The sequence below is a fragment of the Motacilla alba genome, chromosome 13, assembly GCF_015832195.1.
Source record: "Motacilla alba alba isolate MOTALB_02 chromosome 13, Motacilla_alba_V1.0_pri, whole genome shotgun sequence".
Taxonomy (NCBI): Eukaryota; Metazoa; Chordata; class Aves; order Passeriformes; family Motacillidae; genus Motacilla; species Motacilla alba.
Window position 1 is genome coordinate 13,742,325 of NC_052028.1, and position 19,452 is coordinate 13,761,776.

The 19,452-nt window shown below is 47.9% G+C and overlaps 2 protein-coding genes across 7 annotated transcripts in view; one reads left to right on the forward strand and one right to left on the reverse strand.

The window, feature by feature from the left end:
• The first annotated feature begins 4,670 nt into the window (after window positions 1–4,670).
• Window positions 4,671–13,693, forward strand: NIPAL4 (NIPA like domain containing 4). 5 transcript variants are annotated; one of them, XM_038150290.1, is made up of 8 exons: window positions 4,671–4,890; window positions 6,570–6,818; window positions 8,729–8,785; window positions 9,773–9,863; window positions 10,986–11,146; window positions 11,245–11,828; window positions 12,252–12,296; window positions 13,227–13,693. In XM_038150290.1, exons 1-7 carry the CDS (start codon window positions 4,686–4,688, stop codon window positions 12,261–12,263), a joined length of 1,359 nt encoding a protein of 452 aa, XP_038006218.1. In that variant the 5' UTR covers window positions 4,671–4,685; the 3' UTR covers window positions 12,264–12,296; window positions 13,227–13,693. The 5 variants fall into 5 exon arrangements, with proteins under 5 accessions (XP_038006218.1, XP_038006221.1, XP_038006217.1 ...); XM_038150293.1 differs by having other exon boundaries at window positions 11,245–11,789; XM_038150289.1 differs by having other exon boundaries at window positions 12,252–13,693.
• Window positions 13,694–13,971: 278 nt separating this feature from the next.
• The window catches only part of ADAM19 (ADAM metallopeptidase domain 19), a 31,760-nt gene continuing 26,279 nt past the window's right edge, over window positions 13,972–19,452 (reverse strand). For both annotated transcript variants that reach the window (XM_038150286.1, XM_038150287.1), the window contains exons 18-23: window positions 19,292–19,400; window positions 19,055–19,190; window positions 18,763–18,829; window positions 17,986–18,192; window positions 16,500–16,646; window positions 13,972–15,762 (exon numbers count right to left, since the gene is read on the reverse strand). In XM_038150286.1, the coding sequence (XP_038006214.1) occupies window positions 15,688–15,762; window positions 16,500–16,646; window positions 17,986–18,192; window positions 18,763–18,829; window positions 19,055–19,190; window positions 19,292–19,400 (741 nt within the window). In that variant the 3' untranslated portion in view covers window positions 13,972–15,687. The remainder of the gene's footprint in view (window positions 15,763–16,499; window positions 16,647–17,985; window positions 18,193–18,762; window positions 18,830–19,054; window positions 19,191–19,291; window positions 19,401–19,452) is intronic.

Genomic DNA, 19,452 nt, shown 5'->3' on the forward strand with positions numbered 1-19,452 from the left:
CTTGTGGTGTTATCATCATTGTGATAACTGTTACCTGGGGAGAGCTTTCAGTTGTACCTTGCACAAAAGAAAAGCCAATTTGATAAAAATGTCAAGCTTTTGTAAAAACCAAAGGAAAAAATATTAGGCTTTGTGGCCAACACCAAAATGGATTTATTTTCTTATAAAAAAAAATTAATGATTTTTGAGAAGAACTTCCTTGCACAACACATTTTTCATTTTAAAACTTGTTCTAGTGTTAGAGGGTCAGGGAAGGGAAAATCATATAATCATTTTTTTAACAGATTTTGACAGGCTCTACCCAAAGCTAAACTGAGGAGCTAATTTCCTTTCATTACTGCAGCCTTGTCAACTCTACAGGGGCCTTTTTTTTATTCCAGGAGAGTCTCCTTGCTATTATTTTCCCAAATTTCCACTTGAAACCATTTGAAGCCATTCTTAGTTTTGTGTTGAAAGCACCCAAGGAGCAGCCATGGTTGTTGACTGCAGAAGAGAAGTGGGAACCAAGGGGAAAAGATCTGGGAGCTGAGGAATGAGGGAGAAACAAGTGACATGGGTCTATGGGAGTTGGAGTCCTGTGCTCATCAGCTCCAGCCCAAACACTAACTGGTGTTCCCTTTCACAGCTTCTTCCCAAAGTTTCCTCCTGGGAACAGCCTCCTAGCTTGACAGGAACACAAATGCAATGATTCTTCACGTGGAATTGAACTTTATACCATAACCAGGCAGCTCTGTTGATCTTTGCAATGTGCTCAGAGGCTGTGCTGCAGCTCTCTGGGTGATACCCTGCTGGGCAGGATTGTTTGAGTGTTCAAAGTTGCCCAATATTTACTGATTTCAACACGGTTCTGCTACAGGGAATAGCAGAGAGGAGAGCAGGACTTTACTCCTGCATCGGCCACTGATATTGGGCAGGTTGTTTGGGTTTGATACTTTCTCCCATCAAGATTTCTCTTCTTTTCTTTTTTCTCCTTTTTTTTTTTTATTTTTTAACTAATTTTAGCTGCTGCGTCATGGACACCCCAGTTCTCACACCAGCCCTATGAAGTGCTGAGAGCTCACATGGTCTCACTGGAGCCAGAAGCAATTCCTGCTTTTAGTGTCAGGGTCCAAAGCTCTGAATTTTGAACGACCAACCCTAAGGGAGCAATATCAAAGATCTTTCTTCTTCCTAATGCTCCTAAATATGTTTACGTCTCCAGATAAAAGTCGCTTCACCAATGCAAAGAACAGCTCATTAATGATTGTTTTATTCTTTCAATAGCGTAACAAAATTACCCTTTCTGTGACCCCCTCTGCAAGTCAGGAGTGCCTTTCACATGGAGCTTTGCTTGATTTAGAGTTCTGATGCAAACGCCTCCAGATAAGAAGTCTGCAAACAAACGATCTGCTGATTACGTGTCACTTCACCCACCGCTGCCCATCACCAGCCCACTACTCCTGCTCTGCTGACATGTGGCTTTGTGGGGCCACAGTGACCTGGATAAAGGATTTAGCAACCCTGGGGGAAAGGACTGGGATGTATTTTATGGCCCCATGACCCTGGATCACTCAGCAGCTCAGCTCAGACCCACAGGTGCGTGCACTGGCATGGGGAGGGCAGAACTGCAAGGGTTGGAGCCCACCATGAAGGTGGCAGGCGTGGGAACTGTCTCTGTGGGTGCTGCCTAAACTCTGGTGGCACCAAATGACAGCCTCAGCCACTGCAGACGTGGTTACCTTGAGACAGGCAGAATTAAAAGCTGTCTGCTCATCAAAGTTCAATCTTTCAAACTTTGGGCATCCTTTCATGTAGTGCTGCAATCATCCACCACCAGGCAATTCCCTTAACCCCTACCTTATCAAATCATTGCCAGAAAAAGGCTTCACCCTCTCTTTGAAGCAGCAAACAGCTCCTTGGAGCTCTAAAATGATACAAAGCCAGACCAGAAGATTACAAAGCTGTTCAGAAACTTTCCACAGAAACCATGCCTAGCAGACATCCAAGGGCAAAAGTTTCCATCACCTGTTAGCAGGATACTTCCACCATTATTTTTAACAGAGGACAGTTGGTACTCAGTAGTTTTCCATCACTTTTTCCAGAACAGAAGAGATGAGCAGACAAGAGCAGAGGAAAGAACAGCCTTTTGATGTTGCTGGAGAGGTTATTTGCATGCAAAGCTGCCTTGTTCTGCCCCCTGGATTCCAGTCAAGGTTTTGGCCTGGAAACCAGTATATCAGGAGGAACTGCATTGCTAAAAGATGAGCGGCTATGGAAGACTCCCTGATTTCTGATGAGTTATTTTTAAGGCAGCATCTGATGTATCAACCCGTGAGGTCATAGCTTGGAGCTAAATTCCCTTAATTACAGCTTTCCCATTAAAATTAGGATATGAAGCAATAAAAGAGGCATTGGCTGCATCCCTCCTTTATTGTTATCAGTCTCAACTTGCCCTTGACTAAGCACAGAAGGCTCCATGCCAACCCTACCTGGCTCTTTACTCCCATATTGCTGCACACAGCCTTGCTAAATCCTTCAAATGCAACTCCTGTGACTTCGTGATTTTATAGACTGCACCCCCCGCAGTCCCTGTGCCAGGAAGAAGGAAATACGTGACACACTTGGATCCATGGTTGATTTCAAAATCTTACTGAAGCTTCTTCCTCAGTGGTGGCACACTCCCTCCCCAGTGTCTGATAGAGCCAGCTCACACTGCAGTGTCGCCTCCTTTTGGGAACATTTTGCTCATCCTGTCTCTCTTCCCAGGACTTAGAATGGCTTCTCTTGGAGGTCCCACCCCTTGTGAAATCTGGCAGAAGTGGCCCACAAACTCAAATTTATCTTTGGCAATGAAAAGGATACACACACGTGTATGTGGTCGCATCAGCCTTTCCCTTTAGGAAATCAAGCTGACAGGGCGAGGTTAAGATGTGGCCCTAAGTGCCTTTTTCTTTTGCCTGCACCATGCTGTGGCAGTAATGCATGAAGCTGCACCATGACCAAAAGGATTATTTTAACCCCAGATCCCTTCCATAAAAATTTGCTGCCTCCTTCACACCTCTTTGTGCCCAGTGAGCACAGATGTCAACAACACTCGTCTGAAAAAGCTTGGAAATTATTTTGGACACAGTTTAACTGCCAATTACCACGCCACAATTAGGCCTCCCTGGCTATGAGCAGGACCTCAGGGTGTTGGAAAAGGTCCAGCAAAGGGGAGAGTCCTAAGCACCAGAGTGAACAGGCAGAACAGCCTGTGAGGGGACAGGGGACAGGAATTCCCCCAGCCAGCACAGGCAGTCAGCACTGCAAATAATTGTCCCACTTCACCATCACAGCTGGTTTTCTACCCAGCCTAGCATTCACACATTGCATGAATAGCTCCTAACCAGCATCAGCCAGTAAATTTACACAACAGAGGCCAAATCCCACCATCATTGTCTTGCCCAGGGTCTTGTCCCTTTTGGTTGCATAATAAATAACAGCAGCAGAAGTTGCTCCAGGAACACTGATAAATTACCACAACTTTCATTTCCTACTTCAAAACCTGCTGCCATGTGATATGGATTGATTATCAAGTGCCCTGTCATAAAGGGGAGGACGTGGGATTTGGCTGGCACAGTCTCTCCCAGCCAGTGACCCACAGGACTGTGATGGATGAACAGACTTGATTAAAATCAAATGACTCATAAAGCACTTGAGCATTACATTTGCTGGAGAAAATAGTTGGCTCAGAGATAGGATCAGGCACTGAATGAAGGCGTCATGAGGTGTTAGCAATGCTGCAGCCTGATGGTCTAAGGGCAATTCCTGTAGTAAGAGCAATTTATTTTATACATGTTCAATTGCTGCAAATCTTGTATCTTTGTATTGCCTAATGACAGGGACCCTTTCTACCTATAAATGTGGGCTTGCTGAAGCAAAGCTCTTGTTTCACTACTGGTTTTACTTCTCTCTGTTGACCTACAGCAGAACCTGGCAACGAAAGGACTTTTCTATCAGCAACAGGTTTCTGTGTACACACAGCCACTGAGCACAATGCAGGAAGGGAGGTCGGCAGAGGAGGATGGGGATGAAGGCAAAACTGGTGTTCCACACACTCTGAAACATTCACACACCACAATCAGCAAAGGAGGCTTCAGCTGCCCTGGGAGGGGGAGTTGATGGAGATTCCTCTTCTCCAGTCTGAACAAACCAAGTGACCTCAGTTGCTCTTCACATGGCTTCTCCCCCAGACCCTTCACAATCTTCGTGGCCCTCCTTTGGATGCTCCCTAACAACTTTAATACCTTCATATATTGTTCAGCCCAAAAGGCTGAAAAATACCTCTGAGCTCGAGTCCAACCATTAACCTGACATTGCCGCTACCATTTCTCTCGATTACCTTTAATTTCTCTTTCCACCTCACCTGTGTTCAGCCCCCGGCTTTGCACAAGCCCTGAGCGCACAACCCCGCACCTGGGCTCACGCACCTCGGAGCCACCTCCTGCTGCCCCAGCGCCTTCTCCAGCCCCTGCAACGAGGAAAACTCCTTCCAGAGGAGAAACCCAGCGGCAGGAGCCTCCTCCCGGCTCCGTGCGAAGGAACAGAATCCCCCGGAGATGTCACCGCACCGACCGGGCAGGCGGGGACGGGGATGGGGGCAAGGGCTGGGAGGATGGGGACGGGTATGGGGACGAGGGCTGGGAGGATGGGGGCGAGGACTGGGGATGCGGGGCTGGCCCAGGGCACCGCGCAAGGCTCCCCGGGGCATTGCGAGCGCTCCCAGCCCGCGAGGGGCCGGGCCGGGCCGGGCCGGGGGAGGAGCGGGGCGGGCTCAGGTGTGCCCGGCCCTGCCGTCGGCCCGGGATGCGCTGAGCGGCCGGGGAACGAAGGCAATGGAGCCGCTGGAGACCAACAGCAGCTGCAGCAACGGTGGGTGCAGCCCCGGGGCAGCGGGAGCGGCCCGGCTCGGCCCCGAGGAGCGCCGGGACTGGGACAGGACGGGACCGGGCTGGGTCCGGGTCCGGGTCCGGGTCCGGGACGGCGCGGCCGCTCCGGCTCCGAGCCCGCCGCACCCCTCGGCCTCACCCCCCCGGCTTTGGGGCTGTCCTCTGTCACTGCTCTGCTTTGGGGTTTTTCCTGGCATTTCGGGGATTCTTTTCCTTTTTTTTTTTTTTTTTGGTTTTTTTTTGTTTTTTTTTTTTTTGAGGTCTGTATAGGGACGGGGAAACTCGAGCAGCCGGCACCACGCTCTGCCAGCTCTAGAGTGCACAGAGAAGGCAGGAGTTGGGTTTCTTTTCCTTGAAGGATTGCTTAATCCAGTCGGTAATCACCTCATCCCGCTGCCTTATGCTTGTGCCCGGTAGTACCTTGGGGAGATTTTCACCCAGCCGAGGAGGCACGTTCCCCCCTTATTCCCCAGGAAATATTTCCACGATCAAAAATGTTTTTCCCAGTAGGAAAAAAAGTATTATTAGGGAACCCTTGGAAACTCATCTAGAAAGTCCCTGCTATTTTTTCCTTTAGAAAAACGTTTATAGCCAGTTCAGATCCAAAACCTCAGCTGTGTGTGCTGGGGCCAGGGATTGCAGCTACTTAAGATGTAAGCCAGGCTCCTGGTTCAGGAAAAATGTGGGGCCCATGCCCAGGCTCCTGCCACTGCTGGGAGCAGTTTAGCCGTTCCACACTCCTGCCTGCAGAGACACAAATACTTGCTCTGTAATTCCTATGTGAGTTCAGGGAGGGGGAAAAAATTGAAGTCTTTTACTACAAAGAGACTTTTGTACTCCACCTGGCTGCTCTGTTCCTCATGGTCACGCTCACACCATCTTTACTACACTTGGAGTAAAGATTGCAATAGAAAGATGTGCTGGGTGTGGTAGGAGTGTCAGGGGAGGAAGAAACTCAGCAATTTCCCACCCCCACACACCAACACGCCTTGGCCAAAGCCACAGGGCTGCAGTGCTTTTGGTGTTAACAGCAGAACACTGCCTGCTCTCAGTCCTTCCACACTGGCAGGACTGGGTTTACTTCAGGAGCTCTCAGGCATCCTGCAAATAGGTAGAATAAAACCATTGAACTGTAGAGGAAATGAATTGTCCAAGATGAATCTGATGTTGTCTTATGACACAGCTCAGCACACAGAGTAGGAACAGATGCTCAGTTACAGTGTTGGCATCACTCCACATTAAACCCAAAGTTACAACTGCAGATGAGCTGGCAGGTGTGAGGATTAGTTGGCTGGAAAGCACCAAAGCCTTTGGATCAACAAGGTTAAGTGTTGATAAGGCCTAGTTCAACTCTATAACATTGGAATTCGGTGGAGAGACTCTGGCTTGTATATTTGGAAATTCAAATTATTTTTAGAGGTCCTTGTGGCCTGCCAGCTTGGTATGTAGACTCATTCAATGTCAAAGAGATGCTTGAACTGCAGGCCATAAATCTGTCAGACAGCACCCTGCCATTTCCACATGTGAGTAAAGAGGTGTCCTGAGATTTGGGTGCTGTTAGGGTGACAGCATGGGTCGCTGTGCAGAGGGACACCTGAATGAGCCTAGGGGAGTAGGGACACTGTTGATAGTCATGCCAGTAATTTCTGTTTTGTCTCCAAGGGTCTCTGATCACCCTTTCATGCCTTTCCCACCGGGTCGTGTGCCAAGTGATCAGCAGTGCTGTCCCAGCTGAGTCTATCCTGGATAATGGGACTTCAGATAGCTCCTGGATAACTCGGCTGGAAAACAATTATGGATTCTACATTGGCCTGGGCTTGGCTGTCTTCTCCAGCTTCCTCATTGGGAGCAGCGTCATCCTCAAGAAAAAGGGACTGCTGAGGCTGGTGGAGAAGGGAGGCACCAGGGCAGGTAAGGCTTCCATGGGGGCAGGAGGGGGAGGGACCACCTGTTCCTAGGACTACACACACAATCCAAATTTCAGCACTCCTGAGGCAAGGGGACCCCTCTGGGTACAGTCAGTCTTCCATCAGCAATGTAAAGAGGAGCTTTTGTGGATGCATCTTTGTGTGTGAGAACCAGACAGCAGTGCTATGTGGGAGCTGAGGAGCTAATTTACAGGCCTGGCATTGAAAGGAGTTATTTTACAGTCTCTGTATTGGAAAGGAGCTAATTTACAGAGCCCTGCACTGGAGGAGCTCAGCTAAAAGCAGTGTTCCCCCTGCCTGGCATCACAAATAGGAAGGGATGGTCCTGTGAGGTCAGACGTGTCCCCACAGCAGAGCAGTGCGTGCCCATCGCCCTGAGCGTGAGGCCAGGAGCAAGCAGAGTGCTAAAAGCTCTTTGAAAAGGGTCCCTTTGCACAAAGCCACAGCCCACAGCTGTGAGCAGAGCAGCACAGCCCTGACCCCCCTCTTGCTCTAAGTGAAGCACCAGGCAGCTTTGCCACCAGGTCACCGAGACGAGGACGCAGCTCCGCGTGCTTGGATTGCGCTAGCAAGAGTGTGAACGCAGGACAGACAGGCTCTGTGGGAACTCTGTGCTTTCAGAAGGGATCCTTTGGGGCTCTGTTGCACAACAACCTGCAGATAACTTTCCTCTAGCACCAGCCTCTCAGGGCGAGGCGTGTGTTTATGTGTACACACACACACACATATATATGGATGGGCAGTGGTGGAGCAGCACTGCCTAGAGCAGAATTGCACTGTGGAATTGGACACATCCCATCAGCATTGCAAACATGCTCCAGCAGCAGGGTAAGTCCTACCTGGCAGCTGACCTACTTGCATAACTGCAAAACAGAGCAATGATAATTAAATTACTGCTGCTTCCCAGTTCTGGCCTAGGAACAGTTCTTAAATAATCTTTCAGAGGAAGTAAATATCACCATCCCCATTGTACTCTGTGCCCATATGGGGACACAGAGGCATGGAATGATGAAGTGACTGTCCAGAGACAGCCAGCAAAGCTACCAACAGCAGCTGAGCCACTGAGCAGCCTTGGCTCCATCTCCATCCTCTGTCACTGGGCTGGCCACATGCAGCTGCTGAGCACAGATGAGTTTGCTTTTTGACATTATGCTCGCACAATGAAATATCAGTATTGCTTCAACTGTAGGTGTCTCTCTCCTCCTTCCCTCCATGAACTCTTCCCACAGCAGAGCTAAGCGAGTAAAACAAGAGCAAACCCCTCCCTGTTTTTCAGAATGTTTAACATTCTGAAAGGAATTAGAGATTAATGACAGAAAGTTACAGCTGACAGAAAGAGTTCTTGGGAAAAACCCCGACCAAGCAAAAAAGACCCTAAAACAAATAAACCAGCAATTTCTGAGGAATACCAGAGCATAACATTTGAACTTCAGCATTCATGGAGTTGTTGAGGAACCAGAACAGGCTGAACTCTAGCAAAAGATTTTTCCCTGTGTCCTGAAGTCTCCCTGATCAACTCTTCATTGCCCTTTGTCCTATCTTGCCCTGTAATCTCTCAGTCCCAGCGTGTCACCCCTGCTGTGTGAGCACATCACTTTCCTCCAAGGCAAGTCAAACACTGACAGCTCCAGTTGGGTCAGATTTATCAAAAACATGGGCTCTCCCTGACCCAGCAAAATCAGGGGTCACCGTGTCAGCAGGCTCAAACTCCTTCTGTCCAACAGCCTGTGGGTTAGGACCAGAATTGGATTAGCTCCAATCAACTGCAGTCCATTCTTCCCTGTTCTTTGTCACACTCTTCCCCTTGCAGTTTATCCCTCTCCAAAGGGACATTCTCATCTCTTGCTCTGAAGAATATGGCTGTTGACTCCTGCATGTGCTTTTCTTCCCCAGGAGATGGAGGCCATGGCTACCTAAAGGACTGGCTCTGGTGGGCTGGCTTGTTAACCAGTAAGTAGGAGCTGCTTCCCTGGGCTTGCAGCTTTTCCAGGGTCTGTCCCTGTGAATGAGGTGTGGAACAAACTGAGTGTGCTGCTTAAAGCCTGTTTTCTGCCGAGTTCCCCCATCCTCAGCAGAGGTTCCTCAGGGAGAGGAGAGGCAGTGATCCACACGGGATCCATCCTCCTGCAGGACTGGCAGGACCTGCTAGCTCAGTTTTACCTGATCAAAAGCATGAAAAGCCAGGTTTTAATAGGGCAGCTGGCAGGTCTGCCTGTGTACCAGGCACAAGGCAAACAGCCTCCCCTGAGTGCCTGGGGGCTCCAGGAATATTTCCTGCTGCAGCACAGGGAGATAACAAAGAGGTGTTGGTAGCACCTCCTTCCTTGAAAAAACTTGCTTTCCCTTAAAACAAGACTTAAAACCTTTATTTCCTGCTTGTGTCTCCTAAAATTGGACTCAAAGCTTTTCAGTGTCTCCTAAAATTGGACTCAAAGCTGCACAGAGAGAAGCAGATTTTACAACAGGCTGTTTCAGAGCCCTCTTTTCTGGCTCTCACCGTGGCAGCTGCAGCTCAAGGTGCCCCCGCCTGGCTCTGCCCTCTCTGCTCAGGGACAGGGACAGCCCAGCCAGGGGGGGACACCACAGCCCCAAGGACATGTGTGAAGGGGACAAGCAGCCTCCCAGCACTGGGGCTCCCACAGCCATCCCCTCCCTCGTTACCCCACACAGCCTGGCTGGGCTGGGGGGTTCCTGAGCCCTGACCTGGCCAAGCCCTGGCACCCCCAGCCCTTCCCATGGAGGGCTTCCCTTCTCCTGGGGTGCCTCATTTAATTTGAAATAGATTTATAGATTTTCCCCCCTGTTTAGCAGCAGGATGAAACCCCCAGCATAAACCCCACTCTCCAAGTGACATCTTTCTGGTTTGCAAACTGCCAAGAGAAAATGCAGAAAGTGCTCTGTAACTCACTGGTATTTATTTTTCTTGTGTTTGTTTAGTGGGTGGAGGGGAAGCTGCCAACTTTGCTGCCTATGCCTTTGCTCCTGCAACTATTGTCACGCCTCTGGGGGCTCTGAGCGTGCTCATAAGGTGATTTTTGTGTCTATAAATTGAAATTTGCCTCTTTTTTTTTTTTCTTGTTTGCCTGCTTGACTTGTAAAAATAGACTTGAAGGGATACTAATATGATTTATTCTGCCCAAAGTAAAAAAAGTCTCAGTGTTTTCTAAAAATCATTTGAACTGTTGTTGTCCTTTTTGAGGGATCACTTGGGAACCATTGAATTAAGCAGCTTGCCCTTCTGGAAATGCTGGATGTGTAGAGCAACCACATACACTGCAGGTTAAATTATTGCAAATATCTGGATTACTTCATTCCTTATTCCAGCTCTTTAACCATTCAGGATTGGTGGGGTTTTAATGTTTGTTTGTTTTGTTTAGTTTTGGTTTTCTAATCAAGAGTACTAAAAATTTAAAAGGGTCAAAAATACCAGGCTTGTTTTCAAAGTGCCTTTCACCTGCCTTTTATTTTATAAGCTTTTAGGGTCCTCTCATGTTGTAGAGTTTTATATTTCTGGCTGTTCCTAAAAGGGCTGAAACCCTATTTCATTTCTTTATTTTTAAATAAGAGATTCCTACCAAAATACATTAAGCTACTTAAGTTCTTATAGAAAGACTGTATTATGAAATGCATAAGCAAACTGAGAGTTAGGACTGCTCTGGTGTCTTGCCCCAGATTTTTTTTGGACAACAACTAGATATTTTTGCAAATATATCTGTAGCTCCAGTACTTTTAGAGTTTCTCTTTCTAATGGTTCTTATGATTTAGTTAAAATTAACATAGCTTTTTTGTTGTTAGCTTCAGGTTTTTTTTCTGTTACACTGGCTCTTGAAGTAATTTTCTTGAGCACTAAAAGCTTCATAATGCTCAGCAGCTCCTGAATGATTCTGCCAACCCTAAAAAACTATTTTTGAGGATGTGCTAAAACATTCAGCATTTTTGCACTTTGCTGACACAAGAGCTGTGATCTACAGGTCACACCTGCAGCCCTGCAGGTTCAGCTGTGATTGTGTATTAACCCACTGGAATCCAACTCATTTACACCAAAATTGTGTCCTTGTATCACATGGAAGCATTCTTAACTTTCCCAGAGCTGCTGCTCCTTCTTTAAAGGAGTGCAAAGCACCAGCTGATGCTTTTCTGTCCCATGCAGTGCCATTCTGTCTTCGTATTTGCTGGGAGAACGGCTCAACCTGCTGGGAAAGCTGGGCTGCCTGCTGAGCCTGGTGGGCAGCACTGTGATGGTCATACACGCCCCAGAGGACGAGGAGGTCACCACTCTGGAGGAAATGACTTCCAAGCTGAAGGAGCCGGGTACGCAGCCAGCCGTGCTTTCCCTCTCGGGGCCGGGCAGTGCAAAGCTCTCCCCGTGCCCACTGCTGGAGTTTTGAGTTCTTCTTTCCCTGCTGCAGGTTTCCTGGCTTATGCTGCAATCCTCCTGGCTCTCTGCTTCCTCCTGATCTTCTGCCTTGGTCCCCGTTACGGCCAGAGCAACATCCTCATCTACCTCGCCATCTGCTCCGTTATCGGCGCCTTCTCCGTGTCCTCAGTCAAGGGCTTGGGAATTGCCATCAAGGGCTTCTTTGCTGGCCAGCCTGTGCTGCAGAACCCACTGACCTGGATCCTGGTCATCACGCTGGTGGCATCCATCACCACACAGATCAACTACCTCAACAAGTCTCTGGACATTTTCAACACCTCTCTGGTGTTCCCCATCTACTACGTGCTGTTCACCACCATCGTCATCACCACTTCCATCATCCTCTTTAAGGAGTGGGTCACCATGACTGTGGTTGACATCATTGGGACAGTCTGTGGCTTCCTCACCATCATTTTGGGGGTGTTTTTACTCCATGCTTTCAAAGACATGGACGTCAGTTTAGGGAATCTACCCCAAGTCCTTCAGAACGAACAGCCAGCGCCGGTCACCAGAGATGACAAGAACATCCTGATAGAGGTGGACAACTCCAGCATTGCCCCAGAGGATAAACCCAAAGTATTCATGCTCTGCACTTAGGGTGTTACGTGCAGGGGACTGGAGGTTGGGTGGGTGATGTCAATATTCCAAGTGCCAGGGGAAAATTTTGAAAAGGAAAAGCAGAAAATAAAACAAACAGTGTCTTTTCCAAAGTCAAATCTCTCTCCAGGCTTTTGGACGGGATCTCTGTCATGGTGTGGGACCAAGGGGTGTTTAATCCTTTTTGGCCCTTAATACATGCAGCCACTGGAAACAAAAATCCTCTAGAAATATGATAGTGCTGGAACAAAGCTGCTCTCTGAGGCCCCTTCCTTCTCTTATTCTTGGCACGGCTGATGTTTACCCTTCACTCCTTCCCCCGGGTGGCCATTGATGTCTTTGTTTCCAGGCCTTGATGGATCATTGATTAGTGGTTTTTGTCTTTTTTTGTTTCCTTTCTAGACACTTGCATGAGCTCTAAAATCCACACCAGCGTCTCAAGAGGAGGTGAGAGACAAGGACTGAACGGTGCTATTCAGACTCTGCTCATCCATGTTCAATCACTTCCTCTGCAAATAAGGGGACAGGAATATTGGTGAATATGGGCAAAACGGTGAATTTTGCAAAAGCTGCTCGCTCAGGCTCAGGGGCAGGACTCAAGCCATGAAGTGTTTTCATCTGTTTCAGCTTTTGTTTTTTTGTGAGGTGCAGGAGTTTCCCTGAAGCAGTGTTAATTATTTTTATAGGAGTTTTGTTTGTTTGGGGTTTTTTTCCCAGAGCCGCTCTGATGCTCAGACCTTGGTGAAGTTGCTGGGACTGACCCAGACCCCACCTGAGGAAGGGCAATCCCTGCTCAGGCTGGGGAGCTCTGGCAGGGTAAACCCCATGTCCAGAGAAACTCCACCGCTGTCTCCAAGACTTCTTGAGACAATTTTTTTCAGTCTGAAAGACCAGGTGGCTGTAAATATAAAGTATTTTTTTCCTCAGGAAATGACCTTGGAAAACCCCCCCAAATTCTTTGAGCCCCATGAGGTGTCCTGCTGTCCTCTGAGATGCTCACCTGATTATATCTGGTGTGAGCATCACTGAGGAAATATATTGTGGGGCTTTGGGAGAGAGGAAAATGCAATCTCCTGTTTTAATAACATTTCAGTGCTATCTTTTTGAAATGTGGAAAGGGAAATAAAGTGGTTTTTTTCAAAATTAAAAAAAAAAAAAAGTTGCAGGTGGAGCTGGAAATTTTTCATTATTTCATCTTGCAAGTGTAGCCTTAAAAGATAAAGAGGCTGAGGGACAGCTGAGAACAACAGAAAGAGCATCTGGAGCAGAGTAAAACTGCAGCGACCTCCTTTGGTGGCAGGAAATAATCCAAGTCACTCACTCCAGCTTTGGCTTTGGCATCCTAATCAGTTTGATGCTTGGTGCATTTTATTGTAGAAAATGGCTGTGAATGGGACTCATCTTTCTTCACTCAAGAAGTGCATTTCATTAAAGCAATCCTGCCAGCCCTGGAGAAATGCCATGTAGAAAATGAAGATTTGAACTGAGGTAATGAAATAATAGACAGTGAAAGAGTATTTGTTTATGACAACCAACAAATTTTATTAAAACTAGGCAAAAGGCACAATGAATTGCATTCTTCAAGTATTTGCATAGATGCATAGAGAGCATTGTTGTAAACCATTAACATGTGGACATAGGAGAAAGTGAGATGTATTTGTTATACGTTCTCCCAAGTAATATTATCTTTCAAGGAATCAGGTTTAACATCTTTTACTCCTCCTGCAGTTCCCCTGGTGTCATTCATTCAACTTGCACATGTGAAAATTTAAAAGGACTTACCTACAACTACCTTTTGGAGATATTTGTGATATTCCAGCAATAAAGTTTTCTATTAGAGTTTGGGCACGTCCAGTGGTTCTCTGAGCATTGTGAACATCTCTGGGGCCATTTTTTGAAACCTTGAGCCCATGCTCACATGAAAAGCAGTGAAGATAATTTTAGTGACTTTTAGTGGCCGTTTGCTGAAGATCAGGGGTTGGAGCAGAAGTGCTGCTGCCCTCAGTGAGGGCTCAGCTATGAGATCAAGTTCTTGTGGTTGAATCAACAATTACAGTGTTTGTAGACTGCTGCACTGTCAGCAGCCAAACCTGCCATTACATACCAAGAAACAAGTTTGGGGGTTCTTTGAATACACATTTTTGTATGTAATATACCCCAAATATGGAAAAAGACAAAGATTAGAAAGCTGTTGTCTTTTACTTGCCCTCCCTTATTTCAGAAAGAATTTTTTGAGATTAGTTTGTTTTCCAGGCACATAGAAGGTAAGAACAGGTCTAAAATTAGTAAAATGAGGAATAATCTGAATTTCAAGACCATGTGAACTGTTTCCTTGTGGAGAAAGAGGTAGTAAAGTTGTGAAAACTAATGTGACTTAAGTCATCCTACAGATACACTACTACATATAACTACAAATTTAATGAGTTCTTAGGGTTTATCTGGGATTTCTTTAATGAGTAGATCTTAAGGAAAGAGAACCAGCAAACAAGACTCATTTTCTTTATGCCAATAATAGTTCCTCACATGTGGAGCAGCAGTCATGCTCTTTGAGGGTTTGTCCATAAGAATCAGACACAAGAGGACTGTTGTAACTGCAGTTCCAGATTTCCCTGTGTTCTCCTAGGAAATAATTTCAAGGAAAAAAAAATCTGGCATAACAGAAGGTCTTATTTTAAAATCCTGAAGAGGGAAAAAAAAAAAAAAAAAACAACCACATACAAAAGCCAAACTATTAGGAGAAAAAAAAAATTAAATTCATAAGGGAGGGTCCTCAGGGTCAGACCCATCAGCTGCTTAAAGTGCACACAGACAGCTCTCTCCATCCATGGCCTGGAGAAAAAACCTGGAGTAAGAGAGCTGCCCTACAAAAGCACCATGTGTTGTGTTGATAGTTCAGCTGTTCCACCACCCGGGCATTCTCCAGGTAGGTTTCTCAGTGGTTTGGGGAGCAGACAGCCCATGCTGAGCTGCAGCTCAGCACAGACACATGCAGAAACATCTCCTGCTGACGGTACCGCACGCTGCAGAGGGGTCTCAGCACTGCCTGCTGCTGAGCTTCCTGCTGCCCTTCTGCTCTGCATCTGGGCCAGAGCTGCCCTGTCGTACCTTGAGTGTGTCCTGATGACCTGCATTGGAGCTCTTGGGCCATGCTGGGGCTGCTTTTGGGATTTACAGCACCAAGGTAAGAAAGAAAAAGGGGGGGCAGAAGGGTTGTAATGCTCCTGCTGAAGAGGGTTATATGGGGAAAATAATGAAATAAAAAATAATCCCTTCTGCTGAAGCTAACCAAAATCCACAGTGGCCCCACAAATTATAGTTCCACGGTTGGCTCCCTGTTGGGGCCCCACTTGCCACCCCCTGTAAACAGAGAATAAACTGAAGAATGCTCAGCACCAGCTGCTCTCCCCAGAGGCAGTGGGTTCTGTATAGCACCAATATGCTCCTGCAGCTGTGGGGGGGCTGAGGAAGCCAACAGGGCTCACATGAAAGCCCATCAAGGCCAGCACCTGCACTCACAGCTTGTTCTCCCTGGTAATACTTAAATAACTGATTAAAAACACGTGGAAACCCCCATCACCCCATCCCTGCACTGGATATTGCACAACAATATTTAAATACCGTACAAACAACGTGGAAAAGGCAGAGAGGGTCCAGCTGAGCCTGATGTGTACCTGGGACACCCCTGCCATGCCTGACTGCAGCCTGGTGAGTCACAGAGGGAGCAGGGCTGGGGCAGGAGGAAGGGAACTGAGGAACTGTCCGTGGCAGCGAAGGTCTGAGAGGGTTTTTGGCCATCCAGTGCCTGGTGAAGGCCAGAGCCAGGCAGGAACAGGCTGCCTCAGGAATGCCCGCGGGAGCCTGGCTGTCCCACGTTCAAGTTGCTCACTGCTCCAGCTCTCCAGGCACCAGCACCCTGGGTGAGACAGAAAAAGGGGAACAGAAGAGGAGTGAGCACTGATGGAAGAACAAGCCCCATCCTCGCCCTCTCCTGGAGCTGCTGTTAGCCTGTCTGCATTCACAACCCAGAGCATCACACAGAATTCTCCCACAAGGAGGTTCCTGCAGTTTTCTCCATTTTCCACAGCTGGCCTCCAGTACATTGCAGGCTGGAGACACATAACTGTGCTGTGTGGAGTGGAGGGGTTTTGTGTTAAAGGGCCCAGTTTGCAGAGCACTGATCTCAGTGCCTAGAATTCCCTATTCAGTCCTGTACTCAGGGTGATTTTTGTGAAACACTCCCTGCAGAGAAAGCATCTCCTTAGCCACAGCTAGAGAGGCTGGAAAGAACTTTTGTTCTTTACTGGGATCTTCAAGTCTTGTGTGAATCTTCATGTTTTGCTGCTCTTCACTACCACTTCTGGGTCCCACAGCCCTTGACCCCCATTGCTCTGCCCCACTCACACAAATGCCTTGCCTGAGGAAGTGTTCAGGGCTGTGGAAGACTGAAGTCACTGTTTTGCTCAACTCCCTAAATTCTTAATATTAAACAGGTGAAAACAGAGACAGCCTCTCTGAAAACAGACCCACAGCCTCTCTGTGTCCACCCACCTGGGCTGTGCACTACGGTGTTCTGCAGGCTGATATTCCCTTCAGAGTGTTTTTATTCCCCAGGGTTGAGTGGTGCTTCCCACCTCCCCTCTCAGTGCCTACCTCTGCCACAGGCTGGAGGTGCCCAGGGGCTCTGCTGTGCCCAGGGGGCAGTGGGACAGCAGGGCTGCCCCCCTGCCAGCCTCTGGACCTGGATGGGATGGGATTTGCTGGCAGAGCTCTCTGCGGTGGCCGGGGCCTTGAGATATCCTACAGAAGAAAAAAAATAGTTTTGAATTGAAGCCTTATGTTTTGGAAGTAACAGGAAACCTGTGTTCCAGGTTAATTAGCCACATTAACTGATGCACTTCATGGCTGGAAGCAAGTTCCACACACATACACTCACTGTTTGCCCATACAATTCCTGTAAACACTTTATATGAGCGTGTTCTTGTGCCCATACAAACACACACAGACCCACAAGCAGTTATTATTTGTTTGTGCACACAGCTGTCCCTAATAGGATGCTCAGAGCATTATATTTTCCATTCATCTAATGAGTTTCAGTGGAAAGCATGTCCCAGGGGGAGAAGTTGCCCCCACAAGAGCCAATTGCCTGTTGTTGCTCAGGCTCTGTGCTAAGCTGCTGCCTTACAGGTGTTGATTTAACAAACACAGCTGCACTCACAACTTGGAGGGCACCCAAAACCCCTGCAGTCTCCTCAGACTATGCATAAATGCAATGCTTGATGGCTTGGGGATCTATTGCTCTCCAAGGATCTTGCCCTGTGACTCCAGGAAGGACAAGGCAGACTGGATTCCACTGACTGCCAGGTCTGAAGAGCTCCTATAGGAATAGCAAGAGAGCAAATCTGGCAGATGCTGCAAACATCCAGGAAGGCCAATGCAACTAGCAAAAAGTGACATTAATTATTTCCCCTGTGCCTTCCCCAACTCATGGCTATTGAAACAGCAAGGTTTCTTGTGAAAATCTGATGAAAAGTGTTCCATCTCATAAGGCTGACTGAGATAAAGAGACTGGACGTGTTGGGGAGGGAATGCAAAGGAGATCATGGGGAACTTGTCAACAAGCAGCTGGGAAAGATACCTATTCCTTACTGACAGCACTCAGCTTCCTGCTTTTGTTTGAGTTTTCTTTCCTGCTGAAGTGCTGGCTGTTCACAGGAACAATGGAGTTAGAAACAAACCCCATTTACTAAGATTTTGCTCCACAGGGTTTGTTTTTCTCTATGTCCTTCAGAGAGAGACTGCCTGGGAACCAGCCTCCTGCTACCTGCTGTAACTGGGCCCTTTGCTTCTTTGAGGGCCCCAGAAAAATAATATTATTTTGCAAAATGGGTTGAAGTTGGTCTGAGTGATTTACCATCTTTCCAACAAGAATGTGGGGTCCATAGTAAATTTAGAACAGAGCTGCCAGCAAAAGAAATAAATCTTTCCTTTTAACCTTCAAAATAACCCCGTGGAGAGGAAGCTCAAGTAAGATGGGGTCAGTTTGGGTCAAGACTAACAGCTCCCCCAGGGGGAGAGGCCTCACCAGAAAAAAGATGCCATCAAACAGCATCTACAGGACAGCAGCATGACTCCATACCTGAGAGGCTGGAGGTTTGGGAGCAGGAGGTGCTGGCCTGCTGGGGGGTGTCCTCCGGGGAATGTCCTTGGGAAGCGCCGGTCCCACGGGCTGTCCCCCGCTGCAGCTGTGGCTGCCAGGGAAGATGAGGGGCTGCTGCCTGCTCATCTGGAGCCCTGGAGCTTGCTGAGAAGGAGGCTTGGGTGGGATTTCAGGGAAGCCAATCACCTGTGCAGAAAAACCACAAATCCTCATGTATTTCCACTTCAGACCACCCTTTATACTCACTGCGACACTTCTGAGGATGCACGTGAGGTCTCTGAGCCACAGAGCAGAAAATATTGTCTGCAACACCAGTGTGTGTTGTGTGTGTAACACCAGTGTGTGCTCTGTGTGTCTGGTAGGTGTTGGTTAGATGGACTGGGACAACTTGGGATCATGAGACAGAAATGGAAATCAAGAGAACAGAGTAATCCAGGCATCAGTGTGACACTTGCAAATAAACCCAGGGTTTGCCATTTCTCCAGTTTTGAGATGGGGGATGTGACAACAGAGGATTCAGCAGGAGAGACAAGCAGCCACACAAGCCTGGTCAAATGCCAGCTCCTGCCTTTGAGGAAATCACCAGGAACAGGTGCTACGCTCAGCTACCACTGACTTTCAGCCAGGGGTGATGTCTGTCTCCTTTTCCCATCCTTTGATAAGACCATTCCCTAACTCCAGTGTGAGGGGGCACCCCATCCCACACCCTGGGGCAGCTGCATCTCTGCCCTGCAGGTGGAAGGACCCTGCCCCTACCTTCCTCTGCTGCTGGGGGGTTCTCAGCTTGAAGGCAGGGTTTGCATGCCCAGTTCCAGAGGTGTCACTGACAACGAGAGAAAGAAAAAAAAAGAGCGTTAATGTCCTGACATGTTCTCTCCTTTATTTTCCTGTATTTACTGTTTTATCTTCACTGGAGTGAAAAAATGAGAAGCCAGTAATGACTATACCAACAAATCAATTTAGTGACATTCCTCACAGCATTTGCAATGTCTCTTCTGTCCTGGCAGGAGTGGGGACAAGGAGACAAGGAACAGCACTGACAGCTTACCTGAACTGAGGTGTCTTCTTTAGAGAACAGATGTTAAATTTACTCCAGCATTTCAGATAATAGAATAAAAACAAGATTCCTGTGAGAAGGAGAATGGGAGCCAGGATTGCCAGAGCTACCACAACCGCTGAAGAGCCTGAGGGCAAGAAAGTGGAGTTTGTTAAAAGGAAAACTCTCTGCTCCCAACCAACTCAAGCCCTTCTGAAGCGTCCCTATAGCAGAGCTGGTCCCTCTCACCTTCAGGCAGAGGGGGCCCACTGTCCAAGCTGCCTCCTGTCCCCTCCTTGTTGCAGAACGGGGGGGCCCAGCCCTGGTCACAGTGGCAGTTCTTGTTGTTGTTGCACACCTGGAGTGGGAAGATTCAGAGATTCAAGTGGAAGATACTAAGAAATCTGCAA

Coding starts and splice junctions, on each gene's coding strand:
- NIPAL4 (XM_038150288.1), top strand. CDS start 4,686: ATGCGGGGCTGGCCCAGGGCACCGCGCAAGGCTCCCCGGGGCATTGCG. Junction 8,786..9,772: donor GTGGGCTGGCTTGTTAACCA/GTAAGTAGGAGC, acceptor GTGTTTGTTTAG/TGGGTGGAGGGGAAGCTGCC. Junction 11,147..11,244: donor TTCCAAGCTGAAGGAGCCGG/GTACGCAGCCAG, acceptor TCCCTGCTGCAG/GTTTCCTGGCTTATGCTGCA.